This window comes from Thamnophis sirtalis, unplaced genomic scaffold (assembly GCF_051295495.1).
Source record: "Thamnophis sirtalis isolate CommonGarterSnake01/CBP01778 unplaced genomic scaffold, rThaSir2_p1.2 scaffold_1, whole genome shotgun sequence".
In the NCBI taxonomy this organism is placed as follows: Eukaryota; Metazoa; Chordata; class Lepidosauria; order Squamata; family Natricidae; genus Thamnophis; species Thamnophis sirtalis.
The window spans coordinates 114,508,318-114,534,147 of NW_028261381.1; the positions used below are offsets into that span (position 1 = coordinate 114,508,318).

At 38.7% G+C, this 25,830-nt stretch overlaps 2 protein-coding genes across 3 annotated transcripts in view; one reads left to right on the forward strand and one right to left on the reverse strand.

Moving 5' to 3' along the window:
• Positions 1-4,120: 4,120 nt before the first annotated feature.
• ZFYVE19 (zinc finger FYVE-type containing 19) lies at positions 4,121-16,944 on the reverse strand. The gene is made up of 11 exons (XM_087722560.1): positions 16,866-16,944; positions 14,585-14,706; positions 13,803-13,856; positions 12,527-12,687; positions 11,729-11,874; positions 11,414-11,528; positions 9,977-10,183; positions 6,969-7,042; positions 6,222-6,317; positions 4,764-4,918; positions 4,121-4,496 (listed from the first exon to the last, which is right to left on the reverse strand). The coding sequence occupies exons 1-11, from the start codon at positions 16,917-16,919 to the stop codon at positions 4,424-4,426; spliced, it is 1,257 nt and encodes a 418-aa protein (XP_087578686.1). The 5' UTR covers positions 16,920-16,944; the 3' UTR covers positions 4,121-4,423.
• Positions 16,945-18,170: 1,226 nt separating this feature from the next.
• Positions 18,171-25,830, forward strand: part of DNAJC17 (DnaJ heat shock protein family (Hsp40) member C17) — a 29,502-nt gene continuing 21,842 nt past the window's right edge. The window contains exons 1-4 of one of the 2 annotated variants that reach the window (XM_014061426.2): positions 18,171-18,351; positions 24,098-24,167; positions 24,920-24,978; positions 25,536-25,623. In XM_014061426.2, the coding sequence (XP_013916901.1) occupies positions 18,274-18,351; positions 24,098-24,167; positions 24,920-24,978; positions 25,536-25,623 (295 nt within the window). In that variant the 5' untranslated portion in view covers positions 18,171-18,273. Of the gene's footprint in view, positions 18,352-19,091; positions 19,399-24,097; positions 24,168-24,919; positions 24,979-25,535; positions 25,624-25,830 lie in introns of those variants that run through there. The other variant, XM_087722568.1, reaches the window with a different exon arrangement.

Below are 25,830 nucleotides of genomic sequence, written 5' to 3' on the forward strand. Positions count from 1 at the left end.
GCTGAAAACTGGAAGAGCGGCTGGCGATGGTGCACTTGCCCAGAATGGGCTCTGTGTGCTACCTCTGGCAAGCGTGCCTTAGATTCGCCATCACGGCTCTATTAGATAGTTGTTTACTGTTAACTTGTTTGTTTAAGTTGGTGGTTCCTTGATTGGGACATTGTGTACTTCTTGATTGCTAGTCTAAACATTGTTAGTGTTAATCTCTGCTCAATTAGATGTTGATTGCTGGTGAGGAGGTGTTTTGGTCTGTTTGATTCCTTTTTGAATTTTAGATTTGTATTTTGAATGGCATGTAGATGTTGTTTATCTCCATGTGCTGTTGATGGCCTATATGTCTAAATGTCATGCTTTCAGGAATTCTCTGATGTTTTTGGACTTAGCTCGATCTTGGATGCAAACAGTTTCCCAAATGAAACTATGGTTGAATCTGTCCATGAGTTATAAAATTAAGTTTTCAAAACGTCTTCTGATTCCTAGTTAGTATTCATCAATGCTCTCTGCTAGTCTTCCCCGTTTGTCCTACATAGTGGCTATTTGCAGTTCTTACACTGTATATTGTAGATGATTCCTGTTTTGGGGTGGGGGGTTGGTAGTTTTTTTTTTTGTTTACTTAGGATGTTTCTGGGGGCTTTAGTTGGTTTGTGTGCTATGCTGATTCCATAATAGTTTGTAGATTGAAATAGTCTGTTGATGTTTTCTGAGATGTTTTTGATGTATGTCAGTGATAACCTTTTCAGTTTGTATTGGTTGTGCTATATTGGATTGAGTGATCAGGTACTTTTTGATAAAGTTGTTTTGAAATCCATTTTGTTGGAAGATGTTGTTTCCTTCCTGTTTCCTTTTGCTGACGTTCATGGTTGCTGCAGTGTTTATGCTTGTTTAGTGTTCTTGCATAGCTTCTTTTATGCGTTGTTGATTTGTTCCTCCCTTGTGAATTTTATTGTTATATTTTAATATCAATCCATAACTGAGTGATTTTTCCAAAGCCCAGTGTAATTATTGTTGATTTTTTTGAAAGCTTATTTATTGGTTTCCTGGGGGATTTCAATGATTTGTTCATTGATTTAATCTTTGTGATATACTTTTAGTGTTCTAATGTGCTTAAATGTGTAAGTAAATTATTAACTTTCAAACTAGTTTCCACAAGCATTGTAAAAACTTGCCATTATTTCCCAATACAGAACCATCAATTAAATATTTGCCATTTTTATGTGACACATAAAACTTGCTGCTCTTTGAAGTATTTATTGTGCCTTTGGAAGATATCCAAACCTGATAATACGTACATTGCTACAATGCTAGAAATTGTGCAGGCATTACTGGATTTATTTATCTTGCAATTACCATAGAACCTGGGACAATTTGAATGAATCTCTTTGTCTGTCCATATCTAATTGCATTGAGATTCTTGCTAAATTCATGACTTGGCATAGAAGGTTGTCCTTTAATTCACCCAAGTCACAATTACATGCAAAGGACAAAAGTTTCAGTGAGGATATTATTACAAGATCAGCTACTGATAGATATAAATTAATGCCAGAGTGTTTTTGTTGTTGTTGGCCTTTTAAGTTGCTGAACACAATCTTAACTTGTTAAAACAGATAAATTTAAGAGCCAAGGTGGCACAGTGGTTAGAGTACAGTACTACAGGCTACTTCAGCTGATTGCTAGCTGCAGTTTGGCAGTTCGAATCTCACCGGCTCAAGGGTGACTCAGCCTTTCATCCTTCTAAGGTGGGTAAAATGAGGACCTGAATTGTTGTGGGCAACAATGACTCTGTAAACAGCTTAAGAGAGGGCTGTAAAAGCACTATGAAGCAGTATATACCGCATAAGACGCACCTGTTTCCCTAAAAAAAAAGCGGCTGAAAATCTGGGTGCATCTTATATACTGAATACAGCATTTTTTGCCTCCTGAAACCCCGCCCCTTCACCAAGATGGCCGTGCAGAGCCTTTAGGAGGCTTCCAGAGTGTTCCTGGGGGCTGGGGAGGGCAGAAATGAGCGAAAACAGGCCATTTCCCTCCCCCAGCCTCCAGGAGCACTCTATAAGCCTCCTAAAAGCTATTCATGCCCTCTTTTGAGAAAAAATGGGCCATTTTTTTTGCTTGTTTTTGGCCCCACCCCCACCCATTTCCCTCCCCCAGCCCCCAGGAGCACTCTACAAGCCTCCTAAAGGCTATTCATGCCCTCTTTTGGGGGGGAAAAATGGGCCCATTTTTGTGAAAAACAGGCCATTTTGGGGAGGTCTGCAGGATGCAAAACCTTTTTTTTTAATTTGCCTCTTCAAAATCTTGGTGCATCTTATACTCCAGTGCATCTTATACTCCGAAAAATACGGTAAGTCTAAGTGCTATTCCTATTGCTAAATTCAATTTCTGCAGTTGTCAATCTGGGAAGAAAAGTTAGTTTATTGCCCTAAATTCAGATATGTAGAATAATTTGGCCATATGGATTCATATATTCAAGACTAAGTTAATTTGGAGAAAAGCAGAACAAAAAAGGGACATGTAAACTCATTTATTATTTTGTGTGATTGTCATAGCAATAGCAATAGCAGTTAGACTTATATACCGCTTCATAGGGCTTTCAGCCCTCTCTAAGCGGTTTACAGAGTCAGCATATTGCCCCCACAGTCTGGGTCCTCATTTTACCCACCTAGGAAGGGTGGAAGGCTGAGTCAACCTTGAGCTGGTGAGATTTGAACCGCCGAACTGCAGCTAGCAGTCAGCTGAAGTGGCTGCAGTACTGCACTCTACCCACTGCGCCACCTCGGCTCCTTTCATCTGAAATATTCATTTTAAGGGCTGCTTTAACCTTTGAGGAACATACTGAAGACCTTACCACAAGACAGGAGGGGATAAAGAAAATTTAAAAATAGATAAAATAATGAAATTTAAATAAAATGAAAAAGAATGACTTAGTTTAATTATTTAAATTGAAAGTGCATTGTATATTGGAAATCATACACTAATGGAAATCGTTTGTTGATTCCCAAGTTTAAAACAAGAAACAAATCACTAACAAAACATACATCCCATTCTGTTCTATAAGCTATACCTACAGAGAGAATCTCTCATATAGAAGAGATGACAAGATGAGGAAATAACTACAGCAATATGAGGTTTATGGTTAATTGTCAAGAGAATTTGGAAGGGTATCAAGAGCCATCTTGGCTCCCTCCCCCATCCCATATATTGTGCATGTATCGTAAGGCCAACAATGAACATCAATGAGGTAGCAGTGGGCTGAATTAATACTGTGTTTCTCTGAAAATAAGACCCAACTGGAAAATAAGCCCTAGCATGGTTTTTCAGGATGTTCATAATATAAGACCTGCCCCCCAAAATAAGCCCCAGTTAAGATTGTCAGTCAGGCACATTTAGTACTGTATTCCCCCCATAGTAAGACCTAACCTGAAAATAAACCCCAAAACATTTTTTGGAGCAAAAATTAATATAAGACCCAGTCTTATTTTTGGGAAAACATCCTAGCTGGATGTTTATGCCTTCCGATGCCTGAAACCTGGAGGAGAAAGGCAAGTGGACACAATTCTCTTCACCAGGTGCTCCAGGAGGAACAATTCTAGTGAAACCTGACAGTGAGGAGAGGAATGACATACACCTGAAATGAAAAAAATGATGTCTCAGGAATTAAGTATCTGAAAAGTCTCAATTTCATAGTTTCTTAAACACCTTTCCCCATGTGCATTTCAACAGATGATTGATATAACTGAAAGAAAAAAATAGTGAATGGAGGCATAGTTGGGTTATGAGAGCAGCATAAGGTAACAGAAGCCCTTTTACAGATATCAACCTGGAATGGCACTGACTATTTCGCTTGGTCTCTGCAAAGACTTTTCCATATCCTGTAAAGCCCCAAACACTTCATGATCTTGAGGAGTCTCAATGGGAGGCATGCTGGAATGTACATGAAGCAGATGTGAACCTCAATCCAATTAGGCAGCCTCAGGAATGTCAGTGGACTGCCTAAGGCAACAGTTTCTTTCTGAGGACAGTACATAATTTTTAAAGTGACTTAATTTTTTTTGATGCTGCTAATAATCAGAAATATAAGGCTCTAATTTTTTTTGTAACCGAGAAACAGAGTACAAGTTCATTGCACCATTTTCTTCGTATCCTTTATTATCTTTTTAAATATTCATATTATATTTTTCCACTAATCATAGTCCTCAGGAGCACAATAACCTTCCTATTTAACCATATCCCTCTCCATGGTTTATTCACAAAACAAACCAGCTTCAGTGTCTCATTTAACTTCATTGCGAATGCTTGTTCTTGCCAAGTGTAGGTGTGTCCTTCCTCAGGATTCCACAGTTGATTTTTGTGGCCCAGCTGATGCACAGAGGAAAAATTTCTGGCTGATGCCTTTTTCAAACCTTTCCCATCCTGCTCTTTGGGTTCATTTTTGCTGGCGGGGAGGACGATAGCCAGATGTTCTGTGCTCCTTCCAATCATACTCATCGTGGCTTTCCCTAAAACCAAAACAGGAAATTTAGCCAATATTGGGCAAACGTTGGCTATGCCAATCAGAAGAGTCGAGTACTATAAGCAAAGTAACCAAACGTTGACTTATGAGACAAACATATGAAGGTAGTCTGTAGTTTTAACACTATATATTCCGGCAATTATGCTGATTCATTTATGGAGTCTTCAGTTCAAGAGGTTTGCTTCAGCCTTTCTTTGTCCTAAAGAACTAGCAAGAGAACTTGCATCTTACCCAATAACACTTGGTCTGTTACCTGAAGCAGCGCTGGCAATAGAGGTCATCATCACAGCTGTGGCAACGCACAGTGGCATCTTCATTGCAGATACAGCACCAGGGTAATTCTTCCTCATCACTGTCTGGTACTTTGGCCGGCCAGATTAGCTGTTTAGCAATAGCTGGAGCTGGGGCCTAATGGAGGAGATACACAAATGCGACCACATTATGAAAAATCCATAGTAAGGGTTCCTCCTGGTTTTAAAGGACCAGGTGTGGACATAGGCATCACTGTCTTCTTCCATACATTTCCACTACATCTATTCATCAATGAAACCCAAAATGTATTTCCGAAATAGCTATTTGTGTAACATGAGTGGACATTTAACAAGAGGTTGTCATTTCATATTTTATTCCATTCAAAAATAAATGCATTAATCAGATGGTAGGAAGGAGAAAGATGAGCTGGGTACTTAGAAGGTGTAGGCCAGGGGTCGGCAACCTTAAATATTCAAAGGGCCATTTGCATCCTTTTCCCACAGAAAAGAAAACACCAGGAGCCACAAAGGTCCTAACCGGAAGCCCCCTATTCAATTCTGGAGCCGACTGGAAGTCCGGTTCCCCTACCATTGAGTCTCCTCCTAGTGCAGTGTCCTTTTCCTACCTGTCCTACTGAAAGCCCTATCAATTGTGGAGCCAACCGGAAAACTGGCCCCTTGCCACAGAGTCTCCTCCTGGCATGTTATGCTCCCCACCCCGCCTCCACAAACTGGAAGCTCCTCTCAAAATTGTGGCGCTGACTGGTGACAGGGAGCCACAGCAGAGGGATGAAAGAGCCACATGCGGCTCCAGAGCCATGAGTTGCCAACCTCTAGTATAGGCTGAGAAACCAAAGTCAGAGGCAAGAACATAGAAGAACAGAGAGTTCAGGAACTCTGGTTTCTAATGCTACGTTTACCTACTCAGAAGTAATTTAACTGAATACAGTATAAGATTGCAGCCTAAATGTATTTTGAATGTATGCTAAGCAAATATCCAGGTTGGGTATTTGACAGGAAAAGCAGTCTGCATTCTGAGCCAAGATGCCCTGCTTTAAGGCTTGCATCTCTTCTACATAGCCTCTATCCAGTGCAGTTGTAGGATTACTAAAATACCTATAATAATTCTTTAGACAACTGAAATGTACCTGTTTTTAATGCCTGACAATTCAAGAATGCATTCCCATTCACTTTCCCGTGCTTACATGAACATCAACCATACTATCCAAACCTGGCAGGCTGCTGCCAATTCTGTATAGAAACTGACCAGCCCTGTGCAAAATGACGGTTAAGTATTAAGCTTGGGTCAAGTTGACCCTGGGGAAACTATTTGTCTTTCAGCTTCAGGATAAGATCCACGGGTATTTGAGGGATCTGACTATTTGTTGGCTCTTAGTTGCCGTCCTGAAGATACAAGCTTCACAATGCTGTGCCTGCGTGTATCCAGGGGTGTTGCTCACCTTGGTTTTCTCAGTAGATTTCGACTGCACAGTTGCAGACTGATTTGGGGAAATATTGAAGCCGCTTGCTTCATCCAGAGCTGCTTCTTCAGTAAGCTGGTAACAAAAAAATAAAATATACAATAAACTTATTTATTAAATTTATTTATCATTCATCTCTCTTTCAAGGAACAAGTTCCCTCAGAGTCTGCTCCCTTCTACTCTCTTAATTTTCAGTTTAGCAAACGTCCATCTAAATAAGCATTTCAAATTTCAAATCCTTATTCAGCTATAAAACTTAAGGTAAGGTATGTGCTACGTTCCTGACTCTAGGGGGCGGTTCTTATCTCTGTTTCAAAGCCGAAGAGCCAGCGCTGTCCAAAGACGTCTATGTGGTCATGTGACCAGCATGACTAAACACTAAAGGCACACGGAACACTGTTATCTTCTCACCAAAGGTGGTTCCTATTTTTCTACTTGCATTTTTACATGCTTTCGAACTGCTGGGTTGGCAGAAGCTGGGACAAGTAACGGGAGCTCACTCCTTCAGGCGGTGCTAGGGATTCGAATCGCTGAACTGCCGACCTTTCTGATTGACAAGCTCAGCGTCTTAGCCACTGAGCCACCGCGTCCCTCTGCAAAACTTACAAAGCCACATTTTATCTTCTGAACCCACTCAGGAGGTTAAAAAGGTTAATACACAGGGAAAAACCAGGCTTGGGTGTGAAGTAGATTAATTCTGCAGAAGTAATGTCAGCTGCAAGAGACCTGTTTCAAAACTCTCTGGATGGCTTCCTCCTCTTCTTCATCACTATTAGGGAGTTTGTAATCATCCAAAGTAACTGTTGAAGAAGGAAAAAGAAAACTAAAGATATAATAATGATTTCATAAAGGTAGCTTTTCAACATTTCATCATTTTCATCATTTCAAGTTACTGCAAACATTCACAGATCGTGCTGTACAACATACTGCCTTGCCTTCCATAAATTCTCTCATACAGTGGGACCTGTAATCTTTCAAGTCCTTATAAAGCAGAAGAGAGAATAAGGGACAGCCCAACTTCTATCAGTTCTGATTTGAAAGGTCCTGAAAGATCTTCAAATAATCTCCATCCCATCCTCTGATACACACATTCTTTGGTCTCAAGGCAGCCAGTCGGCCATCCTCCTCATCTTTGTTTTCCTTGATCCTTTTCTCAAAAACATTATTTTCTCCTCTGTAATTGATCTGTTCTTATTTATCCTCAAAAGCGTTGTGTTACTTTCTCTTTCCGGAAGGATTCAGAGTGGTATATCACTTCTGACACCACCTTCTCAAAGCCAGTGTGATGTCTAAGCATCAGAGGTTTGCCTTTTTCCATTGCCAGAGATAATCTAACATATTAATGTTGGCAGCTCACTGTACATGTGCCACTCACAGTTTACCTGCAATATCACAATTCATTTTAGCTCTGTATTAATTAAAAAAATCCCTCCATACAGGATTAGAAAATTTTGGTATTAAATATTATGGATGTTTAGCTAAAGCAGGATATGAAGATATAATGTTAATGGAGGATTTTATAAATAAGCAAATGAAATGCCAGCATGTGGTTATGTATTAAATCTTGGTATATTTTATGATGAAGGAGTTTAAATAAATATAGTCAAATAAAAGTGGAGGTATGATGATGGTAATATAATAAATATCTGAGTTAAAATATTAGAATTAATATGCATTATATTTGATGACGGTGGAAGAGATGCACAAAAGCCTTTTGTAACCAACTGATACACTTTCTACAGTATGTAAAGGAGGATTTGTATGTTTGTTTTGAAAATAAAAAAAAAAATTATAAAAAAAAATCCCTCACTATACTGATTTCTACATATTAGGTTTCTACTAAAAGAAAAGGGCCAGCTTTGTTTTCTTCAGTTTCTTGGCTTCGTGAGTGAAATGACTGTGGTATCATGTTCCCCTGAAAATAAGACAAGGTCTTATTTTATATGACCCCTGAAATATGGTCATGGCCTTATTACTGGGGGGGGGGAATGGGCTGGGTCATGAGACTTTGCTTCAGTTTCTGAAAACCAGCACTGCCAAGCGAGCGAGGCTGGCTGGCTGGCTGTGATGGCTCGGACTCGGCGGAGCTCATCAAAAAACAAAAAAAGAGAGAGAGAAGGGCAGGAGAGGAAGGGAAAGTGTGTGTGGGGGAGGCGCAGCTTAATGGGGTATTCAATATCCTGCAAGGTGCATTTCTTGCCCTTCATTTCCAGGGACTTAAAAGCTCCTAATGCACTTCCTCTCGCTAATGTCCACAGAGAGTTTAATGCGAAGGCTGATCGATGGGGATTCTTCTCTAGTGTCTGGGACTTTTTTCCCCCTCCTCCACCCCTCCTTTTCTTTTCTTTGCAAAAAGCAGAGCCACGCCAGCTGAACAGGGTGGAGATGAGGCAGGTGGATGCTTGGCATCGGGGAGGTGGGGACGACTGTTAAAGAAAAAGAGGACTTTCTTAGCGCCTCTCCCCTCCTTTAACCTCCAAGCTTCCCCACTCGCACAGCCTCCTCCTCCCATCGCTGCAACTATCCAGCATGGGACTGAAGGAGACCAGGGTGCAAAATATGACACATTTAAACGTGCAAAAAAACAACAACCACAACCCTCTCCTTTCTCCTCACCCATGCCCCACACCTACCCTACATTACCCCTACCTTTCGGATTTGGTGAATTTCCGAAAAGCCTGCCGTCTCTAGTTGCTCATGTGTTTAAGTAGTTTTTTTTGGGGGGGGGGGGGTTATTCGGAGGGCTTATTTTTACCCATGTACTGAAAAGTCTGATTGGGATTAGTATCAGGACATGTCGTATTTTCGGGGAAACACAGTAGTATGCTGCTGATATGCCAGTGGGACAATTATATGAGCAATATTAGGGGTTAATATTGAAGTGAAGCTGTTTTAAAGAAAGTATACTTGAGATGTAAAAATCAATAAACTTTAGGGTGGAGGAAGCATTTGCAAAACCTCCTGTGGAGGATTAACCCAAGGTCAGAACCTCCCATTTGGATATAGACATATCCTACAGAAAACAACAGCAGTGAGCCAATCAGTTGTGCCACCATGATCACTATGCCCTAAACTGACAAGTCATCAGGATGATTGCATAAATCATAATCCAAATCTTGAAAAGCAAAAACAAAAGAGCGCAACAGCCCATCAGCTGCTGAGCAATGCCGCATGCTGGTGCCAGGCTTGGAAAAACCCCATGAATGTACTCTGTCTAGCCCGTTGGAACAAAGAGAGCTTTGGTTTCACAGCTTTACTTCTGAAACAAACAATTTCTGTTAACATCTCTTCCCAGCTATCAATACCTATTAATTATCTGCTTTTAAATGAATCAAAATCCTAGCACCAGGAAATGGACGTTCTTCTGAGAATTATGACTATTAGTCAACCAAGATTTGTTGTCAAATAAACTAAAGCAGGGGTGGGATTCAACTGGTTCGGACTGGTTTGTGCAAACTGGTAGTTCTGGCGATCAGTTGATCCCGACCACACACTCCAGTGCTAGTCTGTCTTATATTTCCTTTGTTTGAAGCCCAATTGATAGGCATGGCAGAGTGAATTGCCATGCCTCAGCCGTTTTATTCACCAGGGCTACAGTAGAAGGTAAGTTTTAGAGCTGTTTTCAAATACACTGTGCACATGCTCAGCAAACCTATTGTTACAGCAGCTGAATCCCACCACTGAACTAAAGTCTTCCAGAGCTGACCTGAATACCTTTTTGTTACATACTGTACCTGTCTCAGGATCTTTGCCTTTCAGAACTGCCAATCGCTTGGCCACTTCCAAAATCTTTTCCTCCCTCGTGTTCTCCTCCCTGAGTTCAGCAGCAGCCTGTGCCAAGAGTTTAGTTTTCTCCTCCTCCAACTGCCTGAGAGACAGATCGGAAATGCCCGCAGTGCCATCTGTTTGATTTAAATCATTCCAGTTCTGTGTCCTCACTTCTGAAACAGCAGAAACATAGAGAATTCATAGCTGCACCACAATCACTCAGCCATTACAATGATTTGCCAAAAATAAAACACGTCAGGGTCTAAACATTCTTAATTATGCCACAGTTTAATCATACTAGAGTCAGTTTATTCATTCAATTGCTACTTGTCTCATAATAAATTAAGTTAGAATATGAGATTTTAAAAGACACGAGATAATTCAAAGGTTTATAGCCGGTTCACCCGTCTCTTCTGTCTTTCCCATACAAATTTGAATAGTATTTTTTTAATCTTCAGTCAGCCTCGATCTAAGAGTTTTCCTCCTGTCAGCACTCAGCACTCAAAAAGGCTGTGTCAAACAAGGCAGGAAACAAGAATCCCTATAGCCTACAGAAAGAGTTTGTCTTGACTGGGGATAAGACTATTAATATGATAGCTCTTTTCAAATATCTGACAGGGTGTCACATGCCAAAGAAAGTAATAATCTACTCTCTACCTTCCCTGAATGCAAGCACCAAATAATAACCATGTTAGGAAAATGCAAATTTCAGATGAGCCTTAGGAAAAAGTTTTTGACAGTGAAGTGCTCTTTGATAATGGAGCACAAGATGGCAGATTATTTTCTTGCTGGGTGTCTTAAAGCAGAGACTGAATAGGCAATTATTTGATTCATCCATTAATAAGTAGTGACATTATCTCAATAAAATCTGAAGACAAATAGAAACCGTAGGATTTTAGTGGCAATTCTTCACCAAAATTGAACTGAGTGCTAAAGAAAAGGCTGAGGTGGCATTCAGCAGGTTCTGACCAGTTTTGGAGAACCAGTAGCGGAAATTTTAAGTAGTTCGGAGAACAGATAAATACCACCTCTGACCGCCCCTGCCCCCATCTATTCTCTACCTGCTAAGTCCCATCTGATCAGAAGGGAATGGGGATTTTGCAGTAACTTTCCTCTGGAGTGGGAAGGGAAGGGAGATTTTACAGCATCCTTCCCCTGCCATGCCCACCAAGCAATGCCATGCCCACCAAGCCACACCCATAGAACCAATAGTAAAAAAAATTTAATCCCAACAATGGGAGGAGGGCTTGGAATCAATGCAAAACTCTGGAAGGGCCATCATTGCAACCCCTTGATCAAGAACAGTGGGGGGGGGGGTGGCACTTTGTTGCACAAGATTTCAGGACTACTTGCTTCCATTTCTACGTCAAAACTAAGAATCCATATTAAAGCTAAAGAGAAACCTTGTGTTGTAATCTTGAAGCCTCCACTCTCATCAATGGCGACTTCTTCAGCCATCTGGTTCAGCAGGTCATCTGATTGCTCCACCTGGGTCTTGCTGTTGGAGGCCTCGTATACCTGACCAAAGCAATAGAGGTAATTACATTTAATTAATTAATTAGTACAGTTAAAAGAATGACTGCCTGTATATGAATGATTTTCCTTTCTGTCCCATTTAAACATAGCAATCTGGGGGAAAACAGCCAGATAATTTTCAACCATTTTGCCTGGCTAGAAAAACTCTGGGAAAGGTTTGTTTTTAAGCAATGGTAACTTACGGGTCTGGGGGCTGCAGATGGAAGGGTTCTGCCTTTCAAGGCTGCCAAACGGTCCTCCATCTCTTGAGCTGTCGGAATGGGTCTTCCAGAGTTCACTTTCAGGGCCGCCAGCCTAGATTCTATCTCCGCTTGAGATGGAATAGATTCTGCGCAATTTAAAAGCAGATGTATTTGCTAATAGTGATCAAAAGAAGCAAAAAACTATTTTGACACATATAAGCCAATGGCAAAATGGCACGTTTTAAAATGAAGAAACTGGCAGTGTTGATTCTGGGTTACGGAACTGTCAATATTGGCCACACCATGCACCCATCAAAAATCTTCTCTGTTAAATAGCAAGTTGCTCAGAAAAGGGCACGTAATCTTTCAGCTGTAAACAGAAAAAATTACTGCATTGTTCTCTCCACTCCCCCCTACACTGATGATGTTACTCAGCCCAGTAACAAAACATTTTCAGAATGTAATACAAACTAAGAGAATAGCAACCACCCAACATTAAGTACTTGTAAACAAAAATTTACGGGGGAAAGGAGGGAAGAGAATATATGTATCTAATTTCACATGCTCATTGTTAATCTGCTATGGCAAGGGTGTCCAAACTTGGGAACTTTAAGACTTGTGGACTTCAATTCCCAGAATTCCTCAGCCAGCCATGCTGGCTGGGGAATTCTGGGAGTTGGTCCACAAGTCTTAAAGTTCCCAAGTTTGGACACCCCTGTACTATGGAAATTCTGTTTCTGAATTCTGAATTCTGTTCCATCTGCAGCAGACCCCAGCATGAAAATATGAGCAACTCACTAGGCCTTGCTGCCTTCTTGAGCCTCTCCAGTCTCTCTATCAGAATCTTATCCTCTTTTGATAACCCTCGATATCTGGCGTCTGTCTGACTCTGAGATTTCACCAAGCCCTTCTGAGGGTTCTGCGTCTGGTTCTGCTTAGCTTCAAGAGCTGCAATCCGCCTGCAAAAACAAGTCCTGAATTAACGGGATTATCAGAAATGCTTCTCTAAGACTTGATTCGCACACACACACAAACAGAGTTTAATCACTGGGTGACAAATAACATGTGAGCCTTGCAAGACACAGAAGCAGAGAGATGTTTGCCAAGTTCATCCACATGTTTCACTGAAATAAAACAGCACTGACTCATCCAGCAACCTACAAGCACAAGTGAATGGATCAGTCCTTACAGATAGCAGTTGCAGTTAGAATTATATACCATTCCATTATGCTTTACAGCAATCTGAGTGTTTACAATGTCAGCCTATTGTCCCCAACAATCTGGATCCTCATTTTACTGACTTCGGAAGGATGGAAGGCTGAGTCAACCTTGAGCTGGTCAGGATCAAACTCCTGACTGTGGGCAGAGTTAGCCTGCAATACTGCATTCTAACCCAGGGGTGTCAAACTCAAGGCCTGGGGGTCGGATCCAGCCCACGGGGTGCTTAGATCTGGTCTGCAGAGCTGCCTCTATCAGCGAAAACAGAGCTCCATTTTGCTGGCAGAGGGTTGCTAAGACGCTGAGCTTGTCTATCAGAAGGTTGTCAGTTCAGCCGTTTGAATCTCTAGCGCCGCCTAAATGAGTGAGCTCCCGTTACTTGTCCCAGCTTCTGCCAACCTAGCAGTTTGAAAGCACGTAAAAATAAAAGTAGAAAAATAGGGACCACTTCATTGGGAAGGTAACAGCGCTCCATTTGCCTTCGGCATTTAATCATGCCGGCCACATGACCACAGAGATGTCTTCGGACAGTGCTGGCTTTTCAGCTTAGAAACGGAGATGTGCACTGCCCCTAGAGCCGGAAACGACTAGCACGCATGTGCAGGGGAACCTTTACCTTCACCTATAGTGAGAAAATTGTTGAAAAGTCGTGCTCTAGTTATTTTGAGAAAGAAATTACATTTTTTTGGATTGTTAATACAAGGAATTCAAATCCTGCAACAAGTAAAGGAATTTTAAAAATGGCTATTAAATGGCTAAGGCCACTGGTGATTCATCACAACACATATATACACTTTGCTTTACAAATATGTAAAGATCACGAAGCAAAACTGGCTTTGTAATTATTGGAACTCACTTCTTATAGTTCTCTGGTGGAGACCATCGAGCTGAATTTGACTGTGATGGTGCGCTGAAAAGAAAAATAAGAATATCATAATATAGAGGCTAAAACTGCTTCACTATAAAATGTATAAACATTAGTACTAATTACCAATGTTTTATTTGGCTGAATCTATTTCTCTAACACTTGGATGTCAGAATATGTGCAAAATAAATATATTTATAGTGCATTAGTATTGTATATAGCACAACCTTGTCTACATTCCTTATGTCACACATAGTCCGGTATCATGAAAGTTGATATATCTCATACAACCCACCCACCCCAAATGAGAAAGAAACTCTGAGCCAATAAGCATCTGAACTTAATTCCAGAATTCATCACCCAGAAAAATCTTTTAGCATTGTAGAATAAGAAATATGGTGGTGCATTTCCAAAACGATTGTGTGGATTTCAGCTAATGCACAGAATGCTAGTGGCAACTCACTTGAAAGAAGAGCCAAGGTGGCGCAGTGGTTAAATGCAGCACTGCAGGCTACTGCTAGATCAGCAGGTCAGCGGTTCAAATCTCACCGGCTCAGGGTTGACTCAGCCTTCCATCCTTCCGAGGTGGGTAAAATGAGGACCCAGATTGTTGGGGGCAATATGCTGACTCTCTGTAAACCGCTTAGAGAGGCCTGAAAGGCCTATGAAGCGGTATATAAGTCCACTGCTATTGCTATTGCTATTGCTATAATTGATTGAGCTCTGTAATTTTGTCAGTCCATCATTGGATCAGAATTCAGTTCTGTTCTTACCTTGTTAACTCTACATGGCACTGCTTGCAAACCTTCTGCTGAGTGTCCCCACAACGAGGAACAGTGGCACTGAATCCAAGGCAGCTTGAGCAAAATACTCGACCACAACTCTTGCAACCATTCTGAGAGGGGGGGGGGAATCAATGGAGGAAAGCACACTTATCAGACTGCTGCAGGACGACTGGAAGGTTCCTCCTTATATAAGACTAGCTGATAACCTGGCATTGCCCGGGTATTTATTCATCCTAATCCATACATTTGTCCTCAAAAATAATCCCAGACCAAACGTAATTTCTAATGTTGGATTTCTCCCCTTGCCTCATGTGGAGTACTGTAAAGCCGTTACCATGGCAACTCCACTGCGCTGTAAAGTAGAAGCCATTTTAAGGCACAACAGGCTGTATTTTAACATAATGCACACTCTGAGGTGTTGGGGTGTCTTACCCCCACAGTATTTGTTTCATATGTGGCACACAGTCATATGTGTACCAAGTTTTGTTGAAATTGCTCAATGCATTCCAGAGTTATACTAGAACACACACACAGCCATTTTTAGGTAGGTAGGTAGGTAGGTAGGTAGGTAGGTAGGTAGGTAGGTAGGTAGGTAGGTAGGTAGGTAGGTAGATAGATAGATAGATAGATAGATAGATAGATAGATAGATAGATAGATAGATAGATAGATAGATAGATAGATAGATAGATATACTATCTATCTATCCCATCTATCTGATAGGTTAGACGGAATAGATAGAAGATATATATAGATATAGATATATAGATTCATAAGGAGGTACTTCCATACTGTGGTGGTTACTGGAGCTGGGTCTAGCTTAGTTATCTGGGGAGAGTTTGATCCTGTTCGGCCTGAGAAAGTGACCAGGGTCCTCAGGATGGATAGGACCTTGTATTACATTTACGTCACTCCTGGCTGGTTAAGGCCTCCTGGGGAAGAAAATGTGGGTCTTTGTGCCTGGGTTAGAGATCCTGGGCATGGTTAGAGCTCATTTCCTGGTTGTGTGGGTGATTGATTATATTATGCCTGACTGCTATATGTTTTACTTTGATTTTTTATATTGTGTATTTTACATTTTATTTTGATTTATTGTAAACTGCCTAGACCATGTAAAAGTGAGATGGACAGCTATAATAAACAAACAAATAAGCAAGCAAGTCAGCTTGAAACCGAGTTCTCTTGTTGTAGAAAGCCAATATGAAAACAAGGTTTTTTTCCCCCTCCAGGCTCCTTTAAAGCACATGTTTGACGTACAGGAGCACGGAATATAACACCTGTATGCTATATTGTTTATTTTATTCTGTTCACATTCTATTATTTTTTAAAAACAAGTAATGGCAAGAAATATTGAAACAGTTATCGATCAAAACAACAATGCAAACAATAAACAAAGAGTAGGGAAAACGAAAGAATTGAGGTGACACAGCATATACTATAGTGATCATTAGCTAATCAAAATTCCCCAAGACATAGAGATTTTTGGGAAGAAGTCTTTTCATATTTTCCTTAGGGAGAAGTTGGTGTCATATGCTATTATTTAAATTATTTCCCCCCACCATTTATGAGTTCCTCCCACCTAGTTTTAAGAAGGATAAAACATCATTAGTGATGCACTGGCAGATAAAACATTGATATTTACTGGATAACTTCTTAAAAGCAGTAATATGCTTTCAAACTCTTCTCAAAATCTAAGTTATTTTCATCCATGTAACGAAAAAGATGACATGGAATCATGCATCAGCATATTTTAGCATTAATATATGTGTTCATCATTGTACTTCACATAACCTATTTAATTCATTTTATGTGAATTCTCCACTCACTGTGCATCAAAACAGACAGATCACTCTTCAAAGTGAAACCAGAACCATCCTCTGGGACCTTTTAAGGAAAGATCCCTTATTGGTTATTTTATTATAGAAAAACAAAACAATCAAACAACTGAAACTGAAAGGTAGAGACTTTGCTCATTTATTTATTAATTCAAATTTGTTATAGCTGCCCAACTCCAACAGACTCTGGGCAGTATATAGGACCAAACATCCATAAAAACAAATACATATAAAATATTAAAGTAACTAGAAATATTTAAAATATCTAAAACTGATTACAGGAACCAAAGGAAGCATGAATCTGAAACATGAAATCTGTATGAATTCTACTGGAAGAGAATTTCATATTTTACTGTATGAGATCGCATTTCTCTCGACAGATTTATCAAGTTACATTTCTGGAAGTGTTGACACTGAGTAGTGAAGAAAAACTTGCCTGTTTCTTGAAGACAGTAAACTTTGATGCACAGCCATAACACCTCTTCTCCATAATGCCAGCTGAGTTGGTTCACAAAAAATACCAGTGGAGACGTGATTCTATTTTGTCTGCAAGCAGCTATCCCATGGTTCGCTATTCAGAGATAGAACAAAGAATAAGAGTGAAGTATAAAATGCTGATAATGATTCGATAAAAACATGATCTACTGAAGAGGTGACAGTAGAACTTGATTTTTTTTTATATTAAAAAAATATACCATACATTTGGTTACCTAATAACAAAATCATGGAGAAAGAAACAAAAATGCAAAGATTAGGCTTTCTCAACCCAGTGTCTTTCAAATGTGTTAATCCTAAATTTCCTAATTATTAACTAGAACAATTCCTGTAATTCATTTTATCTTTACAATATTCAAAAGCATGCCCATAGCAGATCAACATACAACAGTCTTTTCCAAAAAGCAGGTTCTATTCACAACAGAATAAAACAGCACAAAACTTTATTAAGTGGGGAATCATTTATGATCATAAATGATAATTTATTATTATTATTATTACATTAACTCTTTTGAAAAGATACAAGTTTACTTTTGGATATTTTTTTCTCTCCCTTCCTTTCTTGATTGACTGCCACGGTCAATTAGGGAAATAAATCAGCACACTCCCCTATAAACAACTTTTCAAGCCTGTCACCCCTTAAAGATGCAGATCAAATCCCCACCCCGTCCAGTTAGGTATGGAAAACTACAATCACATTAGGAATTATCGGAATTGTAGTACAACACATCAGGAGAGCCTTGGATTGGGGAAGGATTACCCCAAGATGTTTACCCCCCCCCCCCAAAAAAAAAAGATTAAGGAAACTTTATGAAAGGAATGACCTGATACTCTAGTCTAGTCTAATCCAGCAGGCCTTTTCTGCCTTTTTCAAAGTCTGGCTACTGCTCCTTTTACCGCAAGCGACGACCAAGTGTATACTTACAGCCCTTCTACGACCCTGGGGGGTCTAAGTGGGTGACATGCAATACAATACAGTACTGTTCTGTGATTACATTTCCTAGAGACTCTTCCACGCCCACTATACCTGACGCAACGCTTGCCGGGGGTTTCGGCAAGTTGTCCAATCGCGGCTCCGGAAAGTTCTAATGGCATCACGATGACAAGGGCCGACCAAGGCATGCTGGGAATTGTAGTTCACTCGACTTCCATCTTCCGCCCGGAGAAGAGGCGTTCCTAAAGGGAAAAGCCCACGTTTCCCAGAAGCCAAATCGCTGTCGGGGTCGGGTGGGAGGGGCGAGTGGGGGGACGGACGAAGGAGTGGAGGAAGGGAAGGAAAAAAAAAAAAAAGCTCGAGCGAGAATCATCCCGGTGGGGAACTGTCTGAAAGAAGCGAGCTTTGAGGGGAAATGGCGGTCGATAAAGAACTGCTGGAGTTGGACCTCTACGCGCTTCTGGGAGTGGTCGAGAAAGCGACGGATAAAGAGGTTAGGGAGGCCCGAGCTGGGGGAAGGGAAACCATAGTTCCGAGCCCCGTTTGATAGACGTTGGAGGAGGTTCGAGTTTCGTTTCCCAAGCCATGCGTAAAACCCGGCGTCTTATAGATAGAGGTCCCTGCCGATAAGTGAGCTCCGGGGCCTGGTGTCTGAGGCTGGGGCCTCCAGATGCATTGGATTCCAAGTCCCATCGTTCCCAGTTGTGGTAGATGGTCGCGGGTGCAATGCACGTGGAAATGGTCCACGGGGTGTAAAGCAGCCCTGAGTAAGCTTTACTACAGGAGTAAATGGGGCTATTCTGCATATGTTTAAAAAGTGCCAGGACTGGTATCAAGGTCTGTCCATTGAGTCCAGGATAGGGATTCTTGGTTTGTCCTAGGCTGATGGTTTTCCTGTCTTCGCTAAATGTCTGTGGAGATTCTCAGTCATCCAGGTCATGGTTGTCCCAAAGGTGCTTTTTTCAAGAGGCAACTGGACTTTCTGGTTTTTTAATTTTTCTTTGAAGACTTTTCGCTTCTCATCCAAGAAGCTTCTTCCGCTCTGACTGGATGGTGGGGAATATAAATCCTTCTGTTCCCCGTCATCCAGTCAGACCCGAAGAAGCTTCTTGGATGAGAAATGAGACGTCTTCAAAGGAAAAAACAAGAAAGTCCAGTTGCCTCTTGAAAAAACACCTTTGGGTTTTCCTGTCTTCCTGTGCCAATATTTGGTTGAGCCTTAAAAGGCTTGAGGAATAAGACCTCAAGAACAAGCTTTGTGGGGGAGAAGCTGAAGTCACGACGACAGGATGTGCAATCTTGGAGCTCCAAGATCGCAGTCGATATTTCTGCCGCTGGACGGTCTTTTTGGACTAAACCGTCTCACAGAGACGGTGATAGAGAAGAGTACGTCCAGCTGATCTCAGGGATGCCGCAAAGTCCCTGACTGATCTAGGAGAAGCTCTTATTTCCAATGACAGAAACGCAACCATTGAAGCTGCTGAAGTTGGGACAGCTCCGGAACGAAAAGGAAGTGGAAAGAGAAAAGTGTGTCGAATTGGTGAGGAATTTTTTATTATTAGAAAAGAGACTACCCCAAAAAATAAAGCTAAATTAAAATTAAAGACAGAAGAGAGCAAGTGGCGAAATTAAACCACATTAAACTTAGTGTGTTATCTCTTTTTTATTTTTATGGATGGATTTCTTGCAATGTTTCCTATTTTTTAAACTGATGGATTAGTTTTTCTTCTATTTTTTATCCTTTTCTATAACTATAGATTAAAAAATTTCTTTTCTTTTTTTTACAATGCTTCATTGGATTATTTTTTCTCTCCATTTAAGAATCTTTTTTTTTTAAAGTTTGGAACATAAAGAAGATATAAAGAGGAATACAAAGAGGGCTGTAACAACAGAGGGAAAAGAAGTAGCACTGCCACTTAGAGGCTGGAGGCTTGGAAACATTTTTTTTTCTTTTTTCTCTTTGATCATTTGACACCTCAAGGCTTTTCAGCTTGTTTACTGAGAGTGGTAACAGGAAGAACACAGGTTGTTTACACAGGTGTTCTTTGGGAGTTTTATCAGCAGCTGGATTGGAGGGAAGACAAAGCCTTGACTTGAAAGATTATAATGAACTTGCTTGAAATATAACAAAAAGCCTTGAATGCTATAGTGGCAGTGTTTATAAATTGGAAGAATGGCGCAACAGGAAAAAGACATTTTAACATTGCAAATGATTATGTTTAAAATTCAAAAATTATTAGTAGTAACAGAGAAAATTGAGAAGAGATTGGAGAATATGGAACACAAAACAGAAAAAATTGATGAAAAAATTGAGGATGTTTATCAAATGAAGAAAGTGGAGGACAGCATTCTAAAAATTGAAGAAAAAAATGATCAAAGAGATAAGAAAATTGTGGATACTGACAGCAAATTGAGTGTGGTTGGAAATGGCAAGAGTGGAATATGGAAAGGGGAGATAGAAGGACTGGAACTCTACCCCAGATTTCAAAGCATAGAAGAAGAAAAGAGAGAAAAATTGATGGAGGTAAGGAGAGAAATCTTGACAGAAGCACCAGTGATAACCAAAGACAAGCTGATGGAAGGAGCAGATGGAGGGTTTCGAGTTTTCATAAGATACGAAATGAACAACAAGTTGCAAAGAGAAGTCCATACAAGACTTACTAAGAAAGTAATCAGAATATTAATGCTACAAATGGCAAGAGACATAAGACTGCACTATTACTAGAAAGATACAGGCTGATGTAATGAAAATTAGTTAAACTTAGTTAAATTTAGAGTATTATGTATAAAATGAAGCGATAATAATTATAGTCAAATAAATGATTAATAATGATAATAATGCATATATGTGTCTGTTTGATAATATGAAATTTTATATAAACTATAAATGGAGACTATGAGAGGAGGTTTAAAAGTTTTATTATTAAATATAACCAATTTTTATTTAGAACATGTTATAAAGATGTAATGTTATTCGATGATTTTAGGAGGATCTAATGGAATGCCATTATATAGTTTTACCTTAAATTTATAATATTTTATGTAAAAGGATGTAAAAACAATCATAGTCAAATGAAGGTTGAGGTACAACAATAGTAATATATATAAATATATTTGATTTAAAAATATGTGATTGATATGAATTGTAAGTGATGACTATGGAAGTGATGTATAGAAATTTTGTAACCAATTGATACACTTTCTATAATTTGTAAATGGAAGATGGTTTTAATTTTTTTAAATTTTTTGTTCTGTCTGTTTTTGCTTGTTTAAAAATAAAAAAATAATAATAAAAAAGGACAAGCTTTGTGGAGAAGGTGTTAGTGATTGGTGGGAGCGTGGGGACAGGGCTAAATCCAATATTTACCTTGTCAAAATTGCAAGGTGACGGCTCCTGTTCCTATGATGCCCTGCACTTGAGATCAGCATTCCTGCGAAGCTATGGTTGATCCAAATTTCAGTGGAAAACATTTCTTTAGCAAATGTATATACCCCTCCCCATCTCATTGAACATGGCTCTGGCCTGCCTCACTGACAATCAGAACAATAGAAGAGTGATTAAAACAAATTGAACACATTTTTAGAAAAATAAATAAAAACTAAGATAGCGGAATAATAACAATCACTAAATAGAGTACAGTCACCTCATAGGCTTCCTGTGGGATCCCTAAAGGTGTAGGAGAAAACTCCATTTTAAGAAGAGTTGTATGGGATCAGATCAAAAGTCTCTGATCCATCATTCTGTTTCCACAATGACTGATGATCCTTGTAAAAAGACTAGGAGTCATAATCTTGTGTCCTTTAGAAATTGTGTCCTGCAATATGTTTCTTGATGTACTTGCAAATGTACTTAAAAAACTGGCAAATTAATGTAAATTGGAATATATAACAATCATTACCATTAGAAGTCGTACAGTGTTGGTGGTTTCGTGAAATGAAGTAGATCTGCAAAAATATATATATGCTTGTTTGGGTTTAAATTTGCTTTAGGATGGAGAAATCAATTTTCATCAAGTCATTCATTAGGAAAAGCCTGTTTTTCTTATCTCCTTTTTCACTGACTATATTCCATGGATATATAATTAAAAATAAGCTTTACTGAACATTGAAATATTAAGGTCCAAGAATTGTTTTACTAATTTCACCCTTTAAGCATCAAAACAAGTGGTGGGGAGATAGATGAATGGATAAACTTTTTAATCCTTTTTTCCATGTTAGTTTTTTAAATCGATTTCTCCTGCTTCTAGCAGCCCTGAATATTTTACAGTTAGGGCAAAAACATGTAAGATACCAATTTGTTTTATCTTCCATAAAATATAGGTCTATTATTTTATCTCATCAGTTCATTGAGTCCTCATCAGATACGTCTCAGAGCTCAGCTGCCTCTTTTTTAGATTTCACTAAATTGGAACACTTCTGTCTACAATCACATTTTGTTCCACTACTCAGTTTTGTCAAACACCCCTCCCCCCTGCACTTGGAGGTTTTTGCACTTGCAAGAGCTTCTATGGACATGGGATATGCTGTCTTCACTCTTCCTATGGTAGTACAGAGCTGGAAATCTGCAGTGTTCTCAGATATAGGCTTCTCCCTCTATCCTGTTGTAAATTACTAAAGTGAAGGAGATTATGCAAAAGATTTCGGTTTGTAGCTGACTTTCTCCTCAATCTTTCTCCAGTATTTTTTACCTCTGAACATGTATGAGAAGAACAATAGTGTGATTGATAAAGTTTGAAAGAGAGGATGTATATGACTGTACAAAAGAGATTAATGTGCACTCCAATATTAAATGCTTGCTATGAATTGTTATATCATGATCATACAAGTAGTCTTTGTTTACTGACCATCGAGTTGACAATTTACAGTTACAATAGTGCTGAAGTAATTTCATAACCCATTTATGACCTACGGTATTTATATAGTCCACTAGATGGTGCTACATTATCATAAACATTTGGATAGTATATTGGTATTAATATCCCATTTCTGAATAATTTAATTTCCTTTCCTGTTAGCTGTAATATTAGAGAACATTACAGTTAATAAAATAAATAGAAGTGAAATTTTAATTTATATTTGTATTTTAAAAAATCGTAGTTTTTAATCTCAGAGAAGCACAATGCTGGAATTGAGATTAAAAATATACCGGTAATTGGATCCATCAGCCTAAACTGAGACACAATTTTGGACAGACATAGGAAATCTAAATTCTTCTGTATATTTCTTTTATAATTCTTATAAGGTGCATTCATGGCCTTTGTGGATTAGGAAATTTGAGAGTATCTCCCTTATAAAAATTAATGAAATAAATGTGATTTTGAACTGTTCCTGATTTGCCCACAGATATGTAAATACGTTTTTTAATTTATTTACAACAATTAGATTTGTAGTGCTGATCCATTATTTGCCAAATATATATTGCAAAACACCTCCTAAATTTCTTTTCAGGCAAATACAGTAATTCTAAAAAGATATGTTGAAAGCAGGCTAGATTGAAAATTATTCATACAAGTATACCCAACCTTCATTATTCACAAAAGCTGTTCCAGACAAATATGAAATGAAACTTAATTGTTGCATTTAGTAGTTTTGGATCAAATGGCATTACTTTTTTGAGTTATTTGTCAGTATCAGATATAGTACTAGATAAGAAAGTTGCCTTCTTAAATATTTTATGTATTTTCCTGAACAATTAGTTTGGATGGTTACATTATGCTCACTTATGCCCCTTGGATTTCTCTGCAAGAAATATTTATATAAGATAAATAAGTCACATCTTCACAAATATTTATCAGATACTTGAGTCCGTGTGCCAAGGACATATTTACTGTAGTACAGATTAGTACTACAGTTTTGCCTTCAATCTCAGGTTTAATGTTTGAAACATTAAAAAAGTGTTAAGTAACTTTTATGGAGATTGACATATTTGTCCACCTTGATTCATCCCATTGTAAGGGAGTAAGAGTAAATATTAAATGTTTCAGTTTATCCTAAATATTGTAATAGATCTAAATACTAATCCATTTAAAAAGTAGATTTTCCATTGCAATGAAATCAGATATTTGTAAAATGTTGGTATTTTGTTTAATTATGCAGATATGTTTGGGCAACAACAATACATGTTTGCCAATTTTTGAGATTATTTATATCACTTTTCAGTCAGTAGTTGTTTACCATTACTTTGAAAGTTGATACACTAAGATGTTCACACTGTTCATTCTATCTTCTTTCTGTTACAGATTAAGAAAGCCTACAGACAAAAGGCCCTGACCTGTCATCCAGATAAACATCCAGATAATCCCAAAGCAGGTATGGAGACTTGTGATAAAAATCTGTCTGACTTTTCCATGTGATCCATCAGGAGAAAATAGGTCGTTTCCCCCCCCCCCAACATATAATGGCATGTAACAATTCTTCTGAAATCAGTAAGAGTTAGGCAAAATGGTAGTTTCTATGAGACAGGTTGCAAGATAGTCACTTGATATAAAATGGTTCTCTCATAGCATTACAAGTCTGATACTGATCTCTCTCTTACTCAACACCATTATTTAGGTGTTTACATTCCCCACATGTGGACAGTAGGCAACCCAGGGTGTTGACACTTTTGCTACAAATTCACTCTAACAGGGGAGAAACTTCCACTGATGGCTAAGAGAAGAGCAGAGCCAGTCTCAGTGTTGCTGCCATGAAACATTTTGAGCAGCAGCAATTATCTTTGTAAGCTGCCCAGAGTCAGAGTAAATTGGGCAGCCATGGAAATTTTGATAAATAAATAAATAAATAAATAACATTAATCTGCATTGTTGAACAATTGATTATCAGTAGTTTAGTTGGTGTATCTCCATAGCTTCCCTTATTTACGAGGGAGATCCAGTTTGGTCCTTAGAGTAGGTCCTCCTAATAGATTACCTCTGAGGCCTACCTTGGCAATGATCTTTACTACAGATGTGATATGATGCTTGGTCCTATTGTGTTAAATCTTTTATCCAAGTAAAATGAATAAATGATATGTAGCTAAAATGATACTAAAAGTACCTACTCTTTTTTTTAATGTTCTATAGCTGAACTCTTCCATCAATTGTCTCAAGCATTAACAGTTCTAACAGATGCAGCAGCAAGGGTAAGGAATTTGATTCTGTGTTATAAATGCAAAAAAATGTTTGATTTTGTCATTGCAAATTAATGCTTGAGCAAGCAGATACCTTTATAGGCACGTTTTTCAGCTGCTGAAAATCTATCTACCTATAGCTATTATGCAGGAATATCCATTTTCCTGCACACTTTTCAGGAAAGAATATTAGTTAGAGAAAGGCTCAGAAAAATATAAAACAGGTAGACAACATTTTCTTTACATCTCCCTCCCTCCAAGCTTTCTATATTTATTTAATGTTTTCATATGTGTAACATTCCGTTCTGTGCCATAGATGTCTAAAACTAAATTTATTAGTGAATCAAATATGTACTTAAAGGCTGTATAAAAATAACACTGTAGAGAATACATCTACACTTCTTCCTTCACTAATATATTCTGGATCACTTCCTTTTGATCTTTGGTAATGAAAGATACTGAAATATATAGAACTATCAGCAATTCAAATGGATCAATTTTATATTTTAAATAGGTGATTATAATTCTTACCTCTTTCAGTATGTTTTGTCCTGTTACTTTTTTTGTAGGTAGCCTATGATAGAGTAAGGAAAGCCAAGAAACAAGCAGCAGAAAGGACCCAGAAACTTGATGAAAGAAGAAAGAAAGTCAAACTTGGTATGTTATATTAGACTGTTTATATTGAGAAAATAAATTCCAAGATTATAGGATCTTTACAATAATATCAGATGTATAGTTCATTTACAAATTGCATATTTATATACCATTAAGACTATAGGTACAGTGAAGTATGCTTACAATCAAAATAGTTTTTATCTTGTTCCATTTTTAAAAAAGGTAAGTCTTAATTTTCTATACATTTTA